This window comes from Moschus berezovskii, chromosome 5 (assembly GCF_049115385.1).
Source record: "Moschus berezovskii isolate FMDL1 chromosome 5, NW_MosBer_1.0, whole genome shotgun sequence".
Taxonomy (NCBI): domain Eukaryota; kingdom Metazoa; phylum Chordata; class Mammalia; order Artiodactyla; family Moschidae; genus Moschus; species Moschus berezovskii.
The window spans coordinates 99,804,228-99,819,074 of NC_142464.1; the positions used below are offsets into that span (position 1 = coordinate 99,804,228).

Consider the following 14,847-nt stretch of genomic DNA (forward strand, 5'->3'; position numbering starts at 1 on the left):
ACAAGTGGGGTGCTTGGTTGCTAAGAGCTTCTCCTTCTCCCTCCACCAACTGTCAAAGTTCTGGCAAGCGTCACAAGGTTAAAAGATGGACATCAGTGTCCTGGTCTTTCAGGCCAGCAAGGTCAGGCCTTACGACACTTGCTGGACTTTTATGCATACAGTTGTTACTGACACCTGAATTGTGAATAGTTCACCTTGTTACAGATCACATCTCCTAGCACATTTTTCACTTTCCCAATTGTAATCTTGTTACTCATTTTTTTACATTTGTCCTTGTCTCGCTCCTCAGCATTAGCAAATGATATTATCTTCCTAGAAATACATTTTATTAAGGTATAAAATATAAAATTATTATTCAGATTATTTTCCTAATCTTTCTTAGTACTGTTACTTCATATTTTATAAAGTCTGGAAAAATAATAAAGAACAGCAGTAGCACTTCAATTCTGCACCTTTGTGAGTTTGACATTTTCCCAATCTGTTTCATTTAAGAAACACAGAAACTCTACAATCTTTTCCACATTTTCAAAACAGATGATACACAGAGATATTACATGATTTGCTAAAAGGAAAAAAAACACATATAGATGATTAAATCATATGTATGTCCATGTATATACACATACATGTATGAACAGTGAAATATACACACAAAGACTATAATGGCAGTGTTAAGCCCCTGAGGTTCCAGATGTCTTGAGTTTAATATTCTGTGAACTACTCTGCCTCCCAGAAAGTCTTCAGAAGTCCTGAAGTGAACTTTTGAGTTTCTTTATTTTGGATGTTTCTATTTACTCTTTTAATAGAATTAGTGTTAAGCCTCAAGTTTCAAATCAACTATAAAATAAAATAATTAATTTTATTAAAACTATTTAAAAACTATCTGCAAGTAAAAAAAATAAAATAAAATAATGAGTCCAAACTACTAGATTTGTATACTCAAAAAGTGACAAGTTAAAATACATGAGATGTTTATAATAATATACTTATCTACATCTCAGAATCAGGGTACAAAGTATGGGAGAAGCGTATTGATATTCAACCTAGAAGTTGGAAGTAAGTGTATGCTTAGTTCTGCCTCTGTTAATTTTCATTAAGAAAAGACTCCATGGGTCTTCTCTCCACTAATCTTTACCTCCTTTCTTGAGTCCCTGTTCCAAAGGAAGATAAACAGAAATGAGATCTAAAATTATCAGCCAGCATTGATTATATAATGCCAGAAAGAAGCCTGATACCAATTGCAGCAAAACGGTGTTGAGCCAGCTACTTTGAGAAGCCTTGCTGATTAAAATAGTCTTCCAAAGCAGATCAGGAATGTAAAACACACAAAAAATCCGTAAATAAATGAGCAGAGTATAGCAAAAAAAAAAGGAAAGTACTATGGATACAGAAATTATAGGCTAAGAATAGTTAAAAGAAAAATAAATGCAATGTTTCAATCATGAGGTAGGAAAAAAAGGGTATACTTTTCAGCTCTGAGGATGATGAGAGGTAGAGATACGAAAATCATCAGAAAAATACTCCTTTGGAAATATACATCCATACCTCCCTGTTCCTGGCAGAAGAATCCATTCACCACATTTCTTAAGCAGTTTAAATGCATGTGACACTACTCAAGGTGTGGGGCAGAACAGTAATGAAAACAAAGAAAGCACAAATTCCTCCTGGGAAGTTTCCATTCAGGGAAAGGGGTAGCGATGAAAGACAGACAATATATAAATAAGAGAATACAAATGTCAGGTAAGGCAATCAGGGGTGGGGAATTAAACAAGGAGAGGAGAGAAAATAATAGGAGACAAAATGAGTTAAAATATTTGAGAAGACTTCACAGTAAGATTTCATGAAAGTCAAGAAGGAGAGAGAGCAAATTCTTTGGATTATCTGGGGTAAGGATACTCTAAAATAGCAAGTGCAAAAACCCAAATGTGGGAGCATGTTAGCCACGTTCTAGGAATAGCAGGGTGATTGGACTTGTTTAGTGGCTAAGTCATGGCTGACTCTTTTGCAAACCCATGAGCCCCCAGGCTCCTCTGTCCATGCGATTTCCCAAGCAAGAATACTGGAGTGGGTTACCATTTCTTACTCCCAGGGATCTTCCCAACCCAGGGAGAGAACCTGTGTCTCCTGTATTGGCAGATAGATTCTTAACCACCGAGCCATCAAGCTGGATGGACTGGAGTGATCAAAACTGAGAGGGGCCAGGAGTGGGATGGAGGGATGGCGAGGGTAAATCACTCAGGGACCAAAAGGCCCTGAAAGTACATTGGTTTTTCTCAGAGATAAGAAGCTAACGGAGCGTTTTGAGTGGAAGAGCAATGATGATTCAACTTAACTTTTAAAAGAAGCCTTCTGGCCTGATAATACTCCTCTAAACCTTCAGAAGACCTCTGAACCTTGACATGATTCTACTACTGCAATCTGACATTATGTTTTAATTTGTTTATTCTCTACTAGACCATGAACTCCTTGAAAAAAAAGATTAACTTATTCTTCTCCAGTGTTTTCTGCTTAATAGATAATAAATATCTCTTAAGTGAATAAATAGAATATTTCTACCCGAAATCTGATCTGGATGAGATAAGATAATTTACCTTTTCGTTTAGTATATAAAAGTACTGATCACCAAACATTAGGTTAAGAAAATTTATGATTACTGAAAAAAATTAAAACAGATGTCATTTTAATAATAACATCTTTTTGACTGAAGTATAGTTGATTTACAATGTTGTGTTAATTTCTGCTGTACAGGAAAATGATTCAGTTATATATACATCCTTTTTTATATTCCTTTCCGTTATGGTTTATCTCAGGATATTAAATATAGTTCCTTGTGCTATAGAGTAGGACACTGTTGCTTATCCATTCTATATAATAATAACATCTTACATTTAAATTTCTAGATTTATAAAACTTAAACTTGACTTTGATGGGCTGGGATGATACATACATAGTTAAGTTTCTACATTATGATGTGTCTCCCAATAAAACTCTCAATTATTCGCTGCTGCTGCTGCTGCTAAGTCACTTCAGTCGTGTCCGACTCTGTGTGACCCCATGACGGAAGCCCACCAGGCTCCCCTGTCCCTGGGATTCCCCAGGCAAGAACACTGGAGTGGGTTGCCATTTCCTTCTCCAGTGTGTGAAAGTGAAGTCGCTCAGTCGTGTCCGACCCCTAGCGACCCCACGGACTGCAGCCTACCAGGCTCCTCCATCCATGGGATTTTCCAGGCAATAGTACTGGAGTGGATTGCCATTGCCACCATGTTTAATATTAAGAAAATCTAGAAATGACTAATGCTTGCTCTGTACCACTGAGAAAAGTTCACTTACCAATGTGGTCACATTAATATTATAAGCTCCTGGTGGAGAATGTTTATTTGGTTTAACAAATGGAATATAATACTTCTTGGTTTTCTCATCCACTCTGTAACAAAAAAAAAAAAAAAATTTACGTTAGAATCAGCAGTAATTATTTTTTCCAAGCACAAAATTAAATGACCCAACACCAAGTGACATGAACTGACATGAATTTGAGCAAATTCCAGGAGATAGTAAAGGACAGGGAAGCCTGGCGTGCTGCAGTCCTGGGGTCGCAGAGAGTGGGACATGACTTAGTGACTGAACAAAAGCCTACCACCAAGTGACATTCAGTTTAATCAGAATTTATTGCCGATTCTTTTCATTCCAATCCCTAAGAAAGGCAATGCCAAAGAATGCTCAAACTACTGCACAATTGCACTCATCTCACACACTAGTAAAGTAATACTCCAAGCCAGGCTTCAACAATACGTGAACCATGAACTTCCAGATGTTCAAGCTGGATTTAGAAAAGGCAGAGGAACCAGAGATCAAATTGCCAATATCCGCTGGACCACTGAGAAAGCAAGAGAGTTCCAGAAAAACATCTATTTCTGCTTTATTGAAGATGCCAAAGCCTTTGACTATGGATCACAACAAACTGTGGACAATTCTGAAAGAGATGGGAATACCAGACTACCTGACCTGCCTCTTGAGAAATCTGTATGAAGGTCAGGAAGCAACTGTTAGAACTGGACATGGGACAACAGACTGGTTCCAAATAGGAAAAGGCTATATATTGTCACCTGCTTATGTAACTTCTATGCAGAGTACATCATCAGAAACCCTGGGCTGGATGAAGCAAAAGCTGAAATCAAGATTGCTGGGAGAAATATTAATAACCTCAGATATGCAGATATGCAGACACCACCATTATGGCAGAAAGTGAAAAAACTAAACAGCCTATTGATGAAAGAGAAAGAGGAGAGTGAAAAAGTTGGCTTCAAGCTCAACATTCAGAAAACTAAGATCATGGCATCTGGTCCCATAAGTTCATGGCAAATAAATGGGGAAACAGTGGAAACAGTGGCTGACTTTATTTTTGGGGGCTCCCAAATCACTGCAGATGGTGACTGCAGCCATGAAATTGAAAGACACTTACTCTTTGGAAGGAAAGTTATAACCAACCTAGACAACATATTAAAAAGCAGAGACATTACTTTGCCAACAAAGGTCCCTCTAGTCAAGGCTACGGTTTTTCCCGTGGTCATGTATGAATGTGAGAGTTGGACTATAAAGAAAGCTGAGGGTCGAAGAATTGATGCTTTTGAACTGTGGTGTTGGAGAAGACTCTTGAGAGTCCCTTGGACTGCAGGGAGATCCAACCAGTACATCCTAAAGGAAATCAGTCCTGGGTGTTCATTGGAAGGACTGATGCTGAGGCTGAAACTCCAATACTTTGGCCACCTAATGCAAAGAGCTGACTCATTTGAAAAGACCCTGATGTCTATGGCCATAACACCCTGAACGCACCCGATCTCGTCTGAAAAGACCCTGATGCTGGGAAAGATTGAAGGCGAGAAAAGAAGAGGACAACAGAGGATGAGATGGTTGGATGGCATCACCGACTCAATGGACATGAGTTTGAATAAATTCTGGGAGTTGCTGATGGACAGGGAGGCCTGGCGTGCTGTAGTCCATGGGGTCGCAAAGAGTCAGACACGACTGAGGGACTGAACTGAACTGAATTGTATTAAAACCAATTATCTCTTTTATTATGACAAAATCTTTTTGTGTTATTAAACTAAATAGCTATAGAATCTCTTCACCTTAAATAATACAACTCTATTTTCTTAGGACTCAGTAAATTTTTTGATCAAATGCTAATAATTTTCATCACATTGGCCAATAAGTCTTTTGAAATAGCAAGCTGACAAGAAGGAATAGCAGGGACTTCCCTGGTGGTCTAGTGGTTAAGAATCTGCCTTGCATTGCAGGGGACGTGGGTTCAATTCCTGGTCAGGGTACTAAGATCCCACATACCACAGAGCAACTAAGCTTGTGCACCTCATCTACTGAGCTGTGCCCTCTAAAGCTGGTGTGACACAACTAGAGAGTCTGCACACTGCAATGAAAGATCCTGTGTTTTGCAAGTAAGATCTGACACAGCCAAATAAATAACTGGTGGCTCAGAGGGTAAAGCGTCTGCCTGCAATGCGGGAGACCCCGGTTTGATCCCTGGGTCGGAAAGAAGGAAAGGGCAACCCACTCCAGTATCCTTGCCTGGAGAATCCCATGGACAGAGGAGCCTGGTGGACTACAGTCCATGGGGTCGCAAAGAGTCGGACATGACTGAGGGACAAAAAAAAAAGAAGAAAGAGTATCTAGAAGTCTGCGAGTAATGATGCAGGTGGTTGGACTGATAAATATTTGCAGCTTGTAAATATGTAAGAACATTTTGTTCTTATTTTCCTAATTCATACCTGTAACTCTGAATTCCTGAGATAGTTCCCATTCCAGAAGTAATAGTGGGAGCTGTTGCAGGAAGATTGTGTGTGAGTGGGGGAATTGCCATGCCTGGATTTCTTGTTTGGTCCACGCTGCCATTGCTGCAATCTCGGAGGCTTGTTGAAGGCACAATTTTGACGGGGCTCATCCCATTGTCATTGAGACAACTGGCATTTGAAGCTCGACTCACTTTTTCCAGTTTTTCTCCTTCTGTTTTTGATCCTTTTAGTTTAAATACTTTAGAATCCTTAGTTTGGGGATCAGCATTGGTATCCTGTTAAAATGTTAACAACATTAATGATCTGAGGAGAAGGAAAAATCACCTTTTCCTATGAAGTACTTGTCAACAAAAGCAGAATTCCAGAGAGATCACCTTCTTGTGCTCCGGTTTTTGCTTATTCTACCTATGGAATTAAAACTAAACCTGGGATTCTCAGTCAGACACCTATTTCAAATGAAAATGCAACTCACACTAGCTCTGACATATATATTATCAGATTTAATGATGTATACACAGAACTTCCCTCTTGGTCCAGTGGTTAAAAATCTGCCTGCCAATGCAGGAGACACAGGTTCAATCCCTGATTCAGGAAGATTCTACTTGCCAAGTGGTAATTAAGGCTGTGAGCCACAACTACTGAAGCCGGAGTACTGCAGTTGCTGAGCTCATGCCCTAGAGTCCATGCTTCACAATAAGAGAAGCCACTGCAGTGAGAAGCCCACACACTGCAACTAGAGGGTAGCCCCCATTCACTGCAACTAGAGACAGCCCACACGCAGCAAAGAAGACCAGCACAGTCAAAAATAAATAACTTTTAAAAAAATTATATATACACATAACAAATTATATTTCAGTGGAAAACAATGAAAGAGGACTCAAGCATGCTGACTTTTGTTCTCATGTATTTAGAGTCAGGGAACACAAAATTGAGTCCTCTTTCTTCTTTGGGTTCATTTGAGAAAATGTGAGTGAGTTGGTGGTAGATTTGAATTATCTTACTGAGAACAGATTCTGGATAATTTACCAAGAAAAGTAAATTTCAAATAAATTGAGTACCCAAATCTCAATTTTTAAATACTCTACTTTATATAAAATTCTAAAAATTATATTTTTCTCTCCTATTATCTAAGGGGGAAAAATGGTATATGTATTTGCATATGAGTGTACACATGCATGTCTAAATGTTCTTGAATGAGTATGACTTCCTGACAAGCCCTATTGTACAGACTTGTGTACAGTAGGCACTCAGTACATGATATCCTAAGATTTTTTTTAAAACACATAATGTCTACAGAAAATACATTTTTAAAACTAAGCTAAAAGTGAACTTGTTAACCACTCAGGAAACTTTTAAGATCTTCAATATCCCATACCCCCCTCAAATTTAAGGATATATTAAAATTTAATATGCATTAAAACATGGAAATTTACCTGTACCACAAGTGTTTTTCTCTCTTCACCCAAGGACTCATCCTTTTCCTTTTCCTTCTTTCTGATTTGAGATTTTTTAGATAAAGAAATGTTTCTGGCATCTTTCTGTACTTTTAACTGCAGTTCCTGAGGAAACCTACATAAAAATACATTTGTCGATAAGACTGTATGAAACAGATAAATCTAGGAAAAATTGGTGTTCAAGACACTTATCTTTAAGAATTGAGTATTAAACTAGACTGTGTTATTCAAAATGAGAAATGAGGTTTCTGCAGACCACTGGGGATCTCCGAAAATCTTTCAGGAGGTTCATAAGATCAAAGCTCTTACCTTATTATGAAGGTGACTTCTTTTTCACCATGCTGACATTTGATGAAATAAAAAGCAATGGGGGGTAAATTGCAAGCACTTACCAAGATTGAAGCAGAGGCACCAAACTTTACAGAGATACAAAACTTTACAAACCTTACACAAATGTTATCATATTCTTCTAGTCACAAATTCTCAAGTTTAAGTTGGGAAGGGGGCAGTTTTGTTTAAGAATGTCCCTGATGGAAAAGTAAAAAAAAATATATATATATATACATTATTAAATCTATACCCCTGAAAAGGTACCTCTGCTGCAAATCAAAGGGCAATGGTTGTCTTAAGAAAAGCACTTGTGTAGTTGGTTGAGTTACAAGCTAAACTAGCCACTTTCTTCATGGAACATTATTACTTGAAAAACTGACAGAAAAATTATTACTACTCAGGCTTAGGGTATTCAGCAGATATTTTCCTTTAAAAAATGAACAAAGGAGTGTGTTACTTCAAGGAAAAATCCAATAATATTTGCATTAATGATGAAATTCACATTTTTATAAAAAATTAGAATTTCATTCAACTTGTACCCACTACCATGAACTTAGCAGATTCCTAATATTAGGCTTTTCTGATGAGAATGTGACTTTTTAATACAGTCCAATGAAACGACAACATTATTAAATAGAGCTCTACATAACTTAGCAAAAGAGTATTTTCCAAATGACTAATGAATGATTCTACAAAAGCATGCATGAGTAAAAGATCTACTCAAAGTGCAAGACAGACAAGTGGATTTTAATGTAATGGGAAAAGAAGTTCATTGATAAGGCTTCAGATTCCACAATACAAGCAACCTTTAAGAAACTACCACTGGGATCACGGGAAGATGGCGGAGGAATAGGACGGGGCGGCCACTTTCTCCCCCACAAAATCAACAAAAGAACATTTGAACGCTGAGTAAATCCCACAAAAAAACTTCTGAATACCGGCAGAGGACATCAGGCACTCAGAAAAGCAGCCCATAGTCGACAAAAGGAGGTAGGAAATAGATAAAAAGATAAAAAGAGAGACAAAAGAGGGAGGGACGGAGCTCCGTCCTGGGAAGGGAGGCTTAAAAAAAAAAGAGAAGTTTCCAAACACCTGGAAACACTGGCGAGTGGAACCTCAGAGGGCCGCATAACTGGGAGACAAAAGACATAAATAATTAAAACTCATAGACTAAGTGCCCAGAGGAAACTCTCAGCGGAGAAGCGGCACAGACACCCGCGCCCCTCACTACCGGGCAGGGGCTGGGCAGGGAGGTGCCGGCAGCAGCGCTCAGAGGGAGAACCGGCAGCGGCGTTAGAGGGAGAACTGGCGGCGGCGCTCAGAGGGAGAACTGGGAGCGGCGCTTAGAGGGAGAACTGGGCTTGAATGCCCCAAGGCAAACTGAGGGCTCCAACTTAAGATACCAGAGCAGAGGTTGCAGCTGAAGGGCGAAAGGGCTGGGAAAAGCCTGCGAAAAGACTGCGAAAAGCCTGCGAAAAGCCCCAAGCCTGCCCCACCCACAGAACCGGGTGCTGAGCAGAACGAGCCGGCAGCGGGCGGCCCAGCCCCCAGCCCCCACCGACGCCGGAGGGGCGGCCCCAGAGAGGCTTCCTGTGCCAAGCTGCAGGCAGGCTTCCTTGCTGGCCAGGACTTCTTGGGTTCGGGCCAGTCGATATCCGCCTGAGAAAGTACGTTGGTTGTACTCCCAGAAAACCGAGCAGCAGGGACAGGGAAGGCGATAAGTCGCAGCGACTGCGGTCGCCAAACGCCTGGTCACCTGAGCTGCTAGGACCGGGGAAGGCACAAAACGCAGGCCCAGCCAAGTCTGCGCCTTTGTCGAGTACCCGAGGACCTGAACCTGAGCCACTCAGACCTGGGAAGTGCATGCAACCCAGCGCCAGCCGCGGACAGCTCGCAGCAGAGCAAACTAAAGCCTAAGCAGTATAAACAGGGAAAGCACACACCCCTCGAGCGGGAGCATTCCCAGTGTAGCCGAGACACTGCGAGCACTCCCCACAGATGCCAGGGATATTTGTTAGCTGTTCCTCCCTCCCCATAGCAGGACTGAATAGGAGAGCCGGGGGAAAAAAAAAAAAAGTGTCCACCACCGCATCCTGGTGTCAGGATGAGAATTAGACACTGAGGAGACCAGAAAACAGAAGAGCTTTTTCAACAGAAGGAACTGCCTTGGAAGTAACAGAAGGAGAAGCCTTGAGCCTCCTGCAAGAATAAGACTGAAAACCAGAGGCAGAGGTTTAAGGCCAAATCCTGAGAACACCAGAGATCTCCTGTTCCAGAGAACATTAATTGATAGGTACTCATCAAATGCCTCCATACATACACTGAAACCAGGCACCACCCAAGGGTCAACAAGTTTCAGTGAAAGACATACTATGCAAGCTATCCAGCAACACAGGAGAATAGCACTGAGCTTCAATATACAGGCTGCCCAAAGCCACCCCAAACCCACTGACATCTCAAACTCATTACTGGACACTTCATTGCACTCCAGAGAGAAGAAATCCAGCTCCACCCACCAGAACATCGATTCAAGCTTCCCTAACCAGGGAACCTTGACAAGTCACCCATCCAACCCCACACACAATGAGGTAACTACATAATAAAGAGAACTCCACAAACTGTCAGAAGACAGAAAGGCCACCCCGAACACAGCAATATAAGCAAGATGAAGAGGCAGAGAAATACCCAACAAGTAAAGGAACAGGATAAATGCCCACCAACACAAACAAAAGAGGAAGATATAGGGGAACTACCCGATAAAGAATTTCGAATTTTAATTGTGAAAATGATTCAAAATCTGGAAAGCAAAATGGAGTTACAGATAAATAAACTGGAGAAAAGGATTGAGAAGATGGAAGAAATGTTCAATAAGGAATTAGAGGAAATAAAAAAGAGTCAATATACAATGAATAATACAATAGATGAGATCAGAAACACTCTCGAGGGCACAAACAGTAGAATAACGGAGGCAGAAGACAGGATAAGCGAGTTAGAAGATAGAATTGTAGAAATAAGTGAAACAGAGACGGAAAAAGAAAAAAGAATTTAAAAAAAATGAGGACAATATTAGAGACATATGGGACAATATTAAACGCCCCAACATTCGAATCATGGGAGTCCCAGAAGAAGAAGACAAAAAGAGGACCATGAGAGAATACTTGAGGAGATAATAGCGGAAAATTTCCCTAAAATGGGGAAGGAAATAATCACCCAAGTCCAAGAAACACAGAGAGTCCCTAACAGGATAAACCCAAGGCGAAACACCCCAAGGCACATATTAATCAAATTAACAAAGATCAAACACAAAGAAAAAATATTAAAAGCAGCAAGGGAAAAACAACAAATAACACACAAGGGGATCCCCATAAGGATAACAGCTGATCTTTCAGCAGAAACTCTACAGGCCAGGAGGGAATGGCAAGACATACTTAAAGTGATGAAAGAAAATAACCTACAGCCCAGACTACTGTACCCAGCAAGGATCTCATTCAAATATGAAGGAGAAATCAAAAGCTTTACAGACAAGCAAAAGCTGAGAGAATTCAGCATCACCAAACCAGCTCTCCAACAAATACTAAAGGATCTTCTCTAGACTGAAAACACAGAAAGGGAATATAAACTCGAACAGAAACAATAAAGAAAATGGCAACGGGATCATACTTATCAATAATCACCTTAAACGTAAATGGGTTGAATGCCCCAACCAAAAGACAAAGGCTGGTTGAATGGATATAAAAACAAGACCCCCATATACGTTGTCTACAAGAGACCCACCTCAAATCGAGGGACACATACAGACTGAAAGTGAAGGGCTGGAAAAAGATATTCCATGCAAATAGAGACCAAAAGAAAGCAGGAGTAGCAATACTCATATCAGATAAAATAGATTTTAAAACAAAGGCTGTGAAAAGAGACAAAGAAGGAAATTACATAATGATCAAAGGATCAATCCAAGAAGAAGATATAACAATTATAAATATTTATGCACCCAACATAGGAGCACCGCAATATGTAAGACAATTACTAACAAGTATGAAAGGGGAAATTAACAATAACACAATAGTGGGAGATTTTAATACCCCACTTACATCTATGGATAGATCAACTAAACAGAAAATTAACAAGGAAACACAAATTTTAAATGATACAATAGACCAGTTAGACCTAATAGATATCTATAGGACATTTCACCCCAAAACAATGAATTTCAACTTTTTCTCAAGCGCACACGGAACCTTTTCCAGGATAGATCACATCCTGGGCCATAAATCTAGCCTTGGTAAATTCAAAAAAATTGAAATCATTCCAAGCATCTTTTCTGACCACAATGCAGTAAGATTAGATCTCAATTACAGGAGAAAAATTATTAAAAATGCCAACATATGGAGGCTGAACAACACGCTGCTGAATAATGAACAAATCATAGAAGAAATCAAAAGGGAAATAAAAATATGCATAGAAATGAATGAAAATGAAAACACAACAACCCAAAACCTCTGGGACACTGTAAAAGCAGTGCTAAGGGGGAAGTTCATAGCAATACAGGCACACCTCAAGAAACAAGAAAAAAGTCAACTAAATAACCTAACTCTACATCTAAAGAAACTAGAAAAGGAAGAAATGAAGAACCCCAGGGTTAGCAGAAGGAAAGAAATCATAAAAATTAGGGCAGAGATAAATGCAAAAGAAACAAAAGAGACCATAGCAAAAATCAACAAAGCCAAAAGCTGGTTCTTTGAGAAGGTAAATAAAATTGACAAACCACTAGCCAGACTCATCAAGAAACAAAGGGAGAAGAACCAAATCAATAAAATTAGAAATGAAAATGGAGAGATCACAACTGACAACACAGAAATACAAAGGATTATTAGAGAATATCATCAGCAATTATATGGCAATAAAAGGAATAACTTGGAAGAAATGGACAAATTCCTAGAAAAGTACACCTTGCCAAAACTGAACCTGGAAGAAATAGAAAATCTGAACAGACCCATCACAAGCACGGAAATAGAGGAAGTAATCGGAAAGCTTCCAGCAAACAAAAGCCCAGGTCCAGACAGCTTCACAGCTGAATTCTACCAAAAATTTAGAGAAGAGCTAACACCTATTCTACTCAAACTCTTTCAGAAAATTGCTGAGGAAGGAAAACTTCCAAACTCATTCTATGAGGCCACCATCACCCTAATCCCAAAACCTGGTAAAGATTCCACAAGAAAAGAAAACTACAGGCCAATATCACTGATGAACACAGATGCAAAAATCCTTAACAAAATTCTAGCAATCAGAATCTAACAACACATTAAGAAGATCATACATCATGACCAAGTGGGCTTTATACCAGGAATGCGAGGATTCTTCAATATCCGCAAATCAATCAACGTAATACACCACATTAACAAACTGAAAAATAAAAATCATATGATTATCTCAATAGATGCAGAGAAAGCCTTTGACAAAATACAACATCCATTTATGATAAAAACTCTCCAGAAAGTGGGAATAGAAGGGACATATCTCAACATAATAAAAGCTATATATGACAAACCCACAGCAAACATTATCCTCAATGGTGAAAAACTGAAAGCATTTCCCCTAAAGTCAGGAACAAGACAAGGGTGCCCACTCTCACCACTACTATTCAACATAGTTCTGGAAGTTTTGGCTACAGCAATCAGAGCAGAAAAAGACATAAAAGGAATACAAAGTGGAAAAGAAGAAGTAAAACTTTCACTGTTCGCTGATGACATGATCCTCTACACAGAAAACCCTAAAGACTCTACCAGAAAACTACTAGAGCTAATCAGTGAATACAGTAAAGTTGCAGGATATAAAATCAACACACAGAAATCCCTTGCATTCCTATACACTAATAATGAGAAAATAGAAAGAGAAATTAAGGAAACTATTCCATTCACTGTTGCAATGAAAAGAATTAAATACTTAGGAATATACCTACCTAAGGAAACAAAAGACTTGTACATAGAAAACTATAAAACACTAGTGAAAGTAATCAAAGAGGACACTAATAGATGGAGAAATATACCGTGTTCGTGGATTGGAAGAATAAATATTGTGAAAATGAGTATACTACCCAAAGTAATTTATACATTCAATGCAATCCCTATCAAGCTACCAACGATATTTTTCACAGAACTAGAACAAATAATCTCACAATTTGTATGGAAATACAAAAAACCTCGAATAGCCAAAGCAATCTTGAGGAAGAAAAATGGAACTGGAGGAATTAACCTGCCAGACTTCAGGCTCTACTACAAAGCCACAGTCATCAAGACAGTATGGTACTGGAATAAAGACAGAAATATACATCAATGGAACAAAATAGAAAGCCCAGAGATAAACCCACGCACCTATGGACACCTTATCTTTGACAAAGGAGGCAAGAATATAAAATGGACAAAAGACAGTCTCATTAACAAGTGGTGCTGGGAAAACTGGTCAGCCACTTGTAAAAGAATGAAACTAGAACACTTCCTAACACCACACACCAAAATAAACTCAAAATGGATTAGAAAGCTAAATGTAAGACCAGATACTATAAAATTCCCAGAGGAGAACGTAGGCAAAACACTCTCCGACATAAATCACAGCAGGATCCTCCATGACCCACCTCCCAGAATATTGGAAATAAAAGCAAAAATAAACAAATGGGACCTAATTAAAATCAAAAGCTTCTGCACAGCAAAGGAAACTCTAAGCAAGGTGAAAAGACAGCCTTCAGAATGGGAGAAAATAATAGCAAATGAAGCAACTGATAAAGGATTAATCTCCAAAATATACAAGCAGCTCCTGCAGCTCAATTCCAGAAAAATAAACGACCCACTCAAAAAATGGGCCAAAGAACTAAACAGACATTTCTCCAAAGAAGACATACAGATGGCTAACAAACACATGAAAAAATGCTCAACATCCCTCATAATCAGAGAAATGCAAATCAAAATCACAATGAGATACCACTTCACACCAGCCACAATGGCTGCTATCCAAAAGTCTACATGCAATAAATGCTGGAGAGGGTGTGGAGAAAAGGGAACCCTCTTACACTGTTGGTGGGAATGCAAACTAGTACAACCACTATGGAGAACAGTGTGGAGATTCCTCAAAAAACTGGAAATAGAACTGTCATATGATCCAGCAATCGCACTCCTGGGCATACACACCGAGGAAACCAGAATTGAAAGAGACACATGTACTCCAATGTTCATTGCAGCACTGTTTATAATAGCCAGGACATGGAAGCA

The 14,847-nt window shown here is 39.3% G+C and overlaps 1 protein-coding gene across 2 annotated transcripts in view; it reads right to left on the reverse strand.

The window, feature by feature from the left end:
• CDKL2 (cyclin dependent kinase like 2) overlaps positions 1 to 14,847 on the reverse strand; it is a 50,279-nt gene that overhangs the window by 9,021 nt on the left and 26,411 nt on the right. For both annotated transcript variants that reach the window (XM_088836391.1, XM_055434917.2), the window contains exons 8-10: positions 7,238 to 7,373; positions 5,781 to 6,079; positions 3,331 to 3,424 (exon numbers count right to left, since the gene is read on the reverse strand). In XM_088836391.1, the coding sequence (XP_088692517.1) occupies positions 3,331 to 3,424; positions 5,781 to 6,079; positions 7,238 to 7,373 (529 nt within the window). The remainder of the gene's footprint in view (positions 1 to 3,330; positions 3,425 to 5,780; positions 6,080 to 7,237; positions 7,374 to 14,847) is intronic.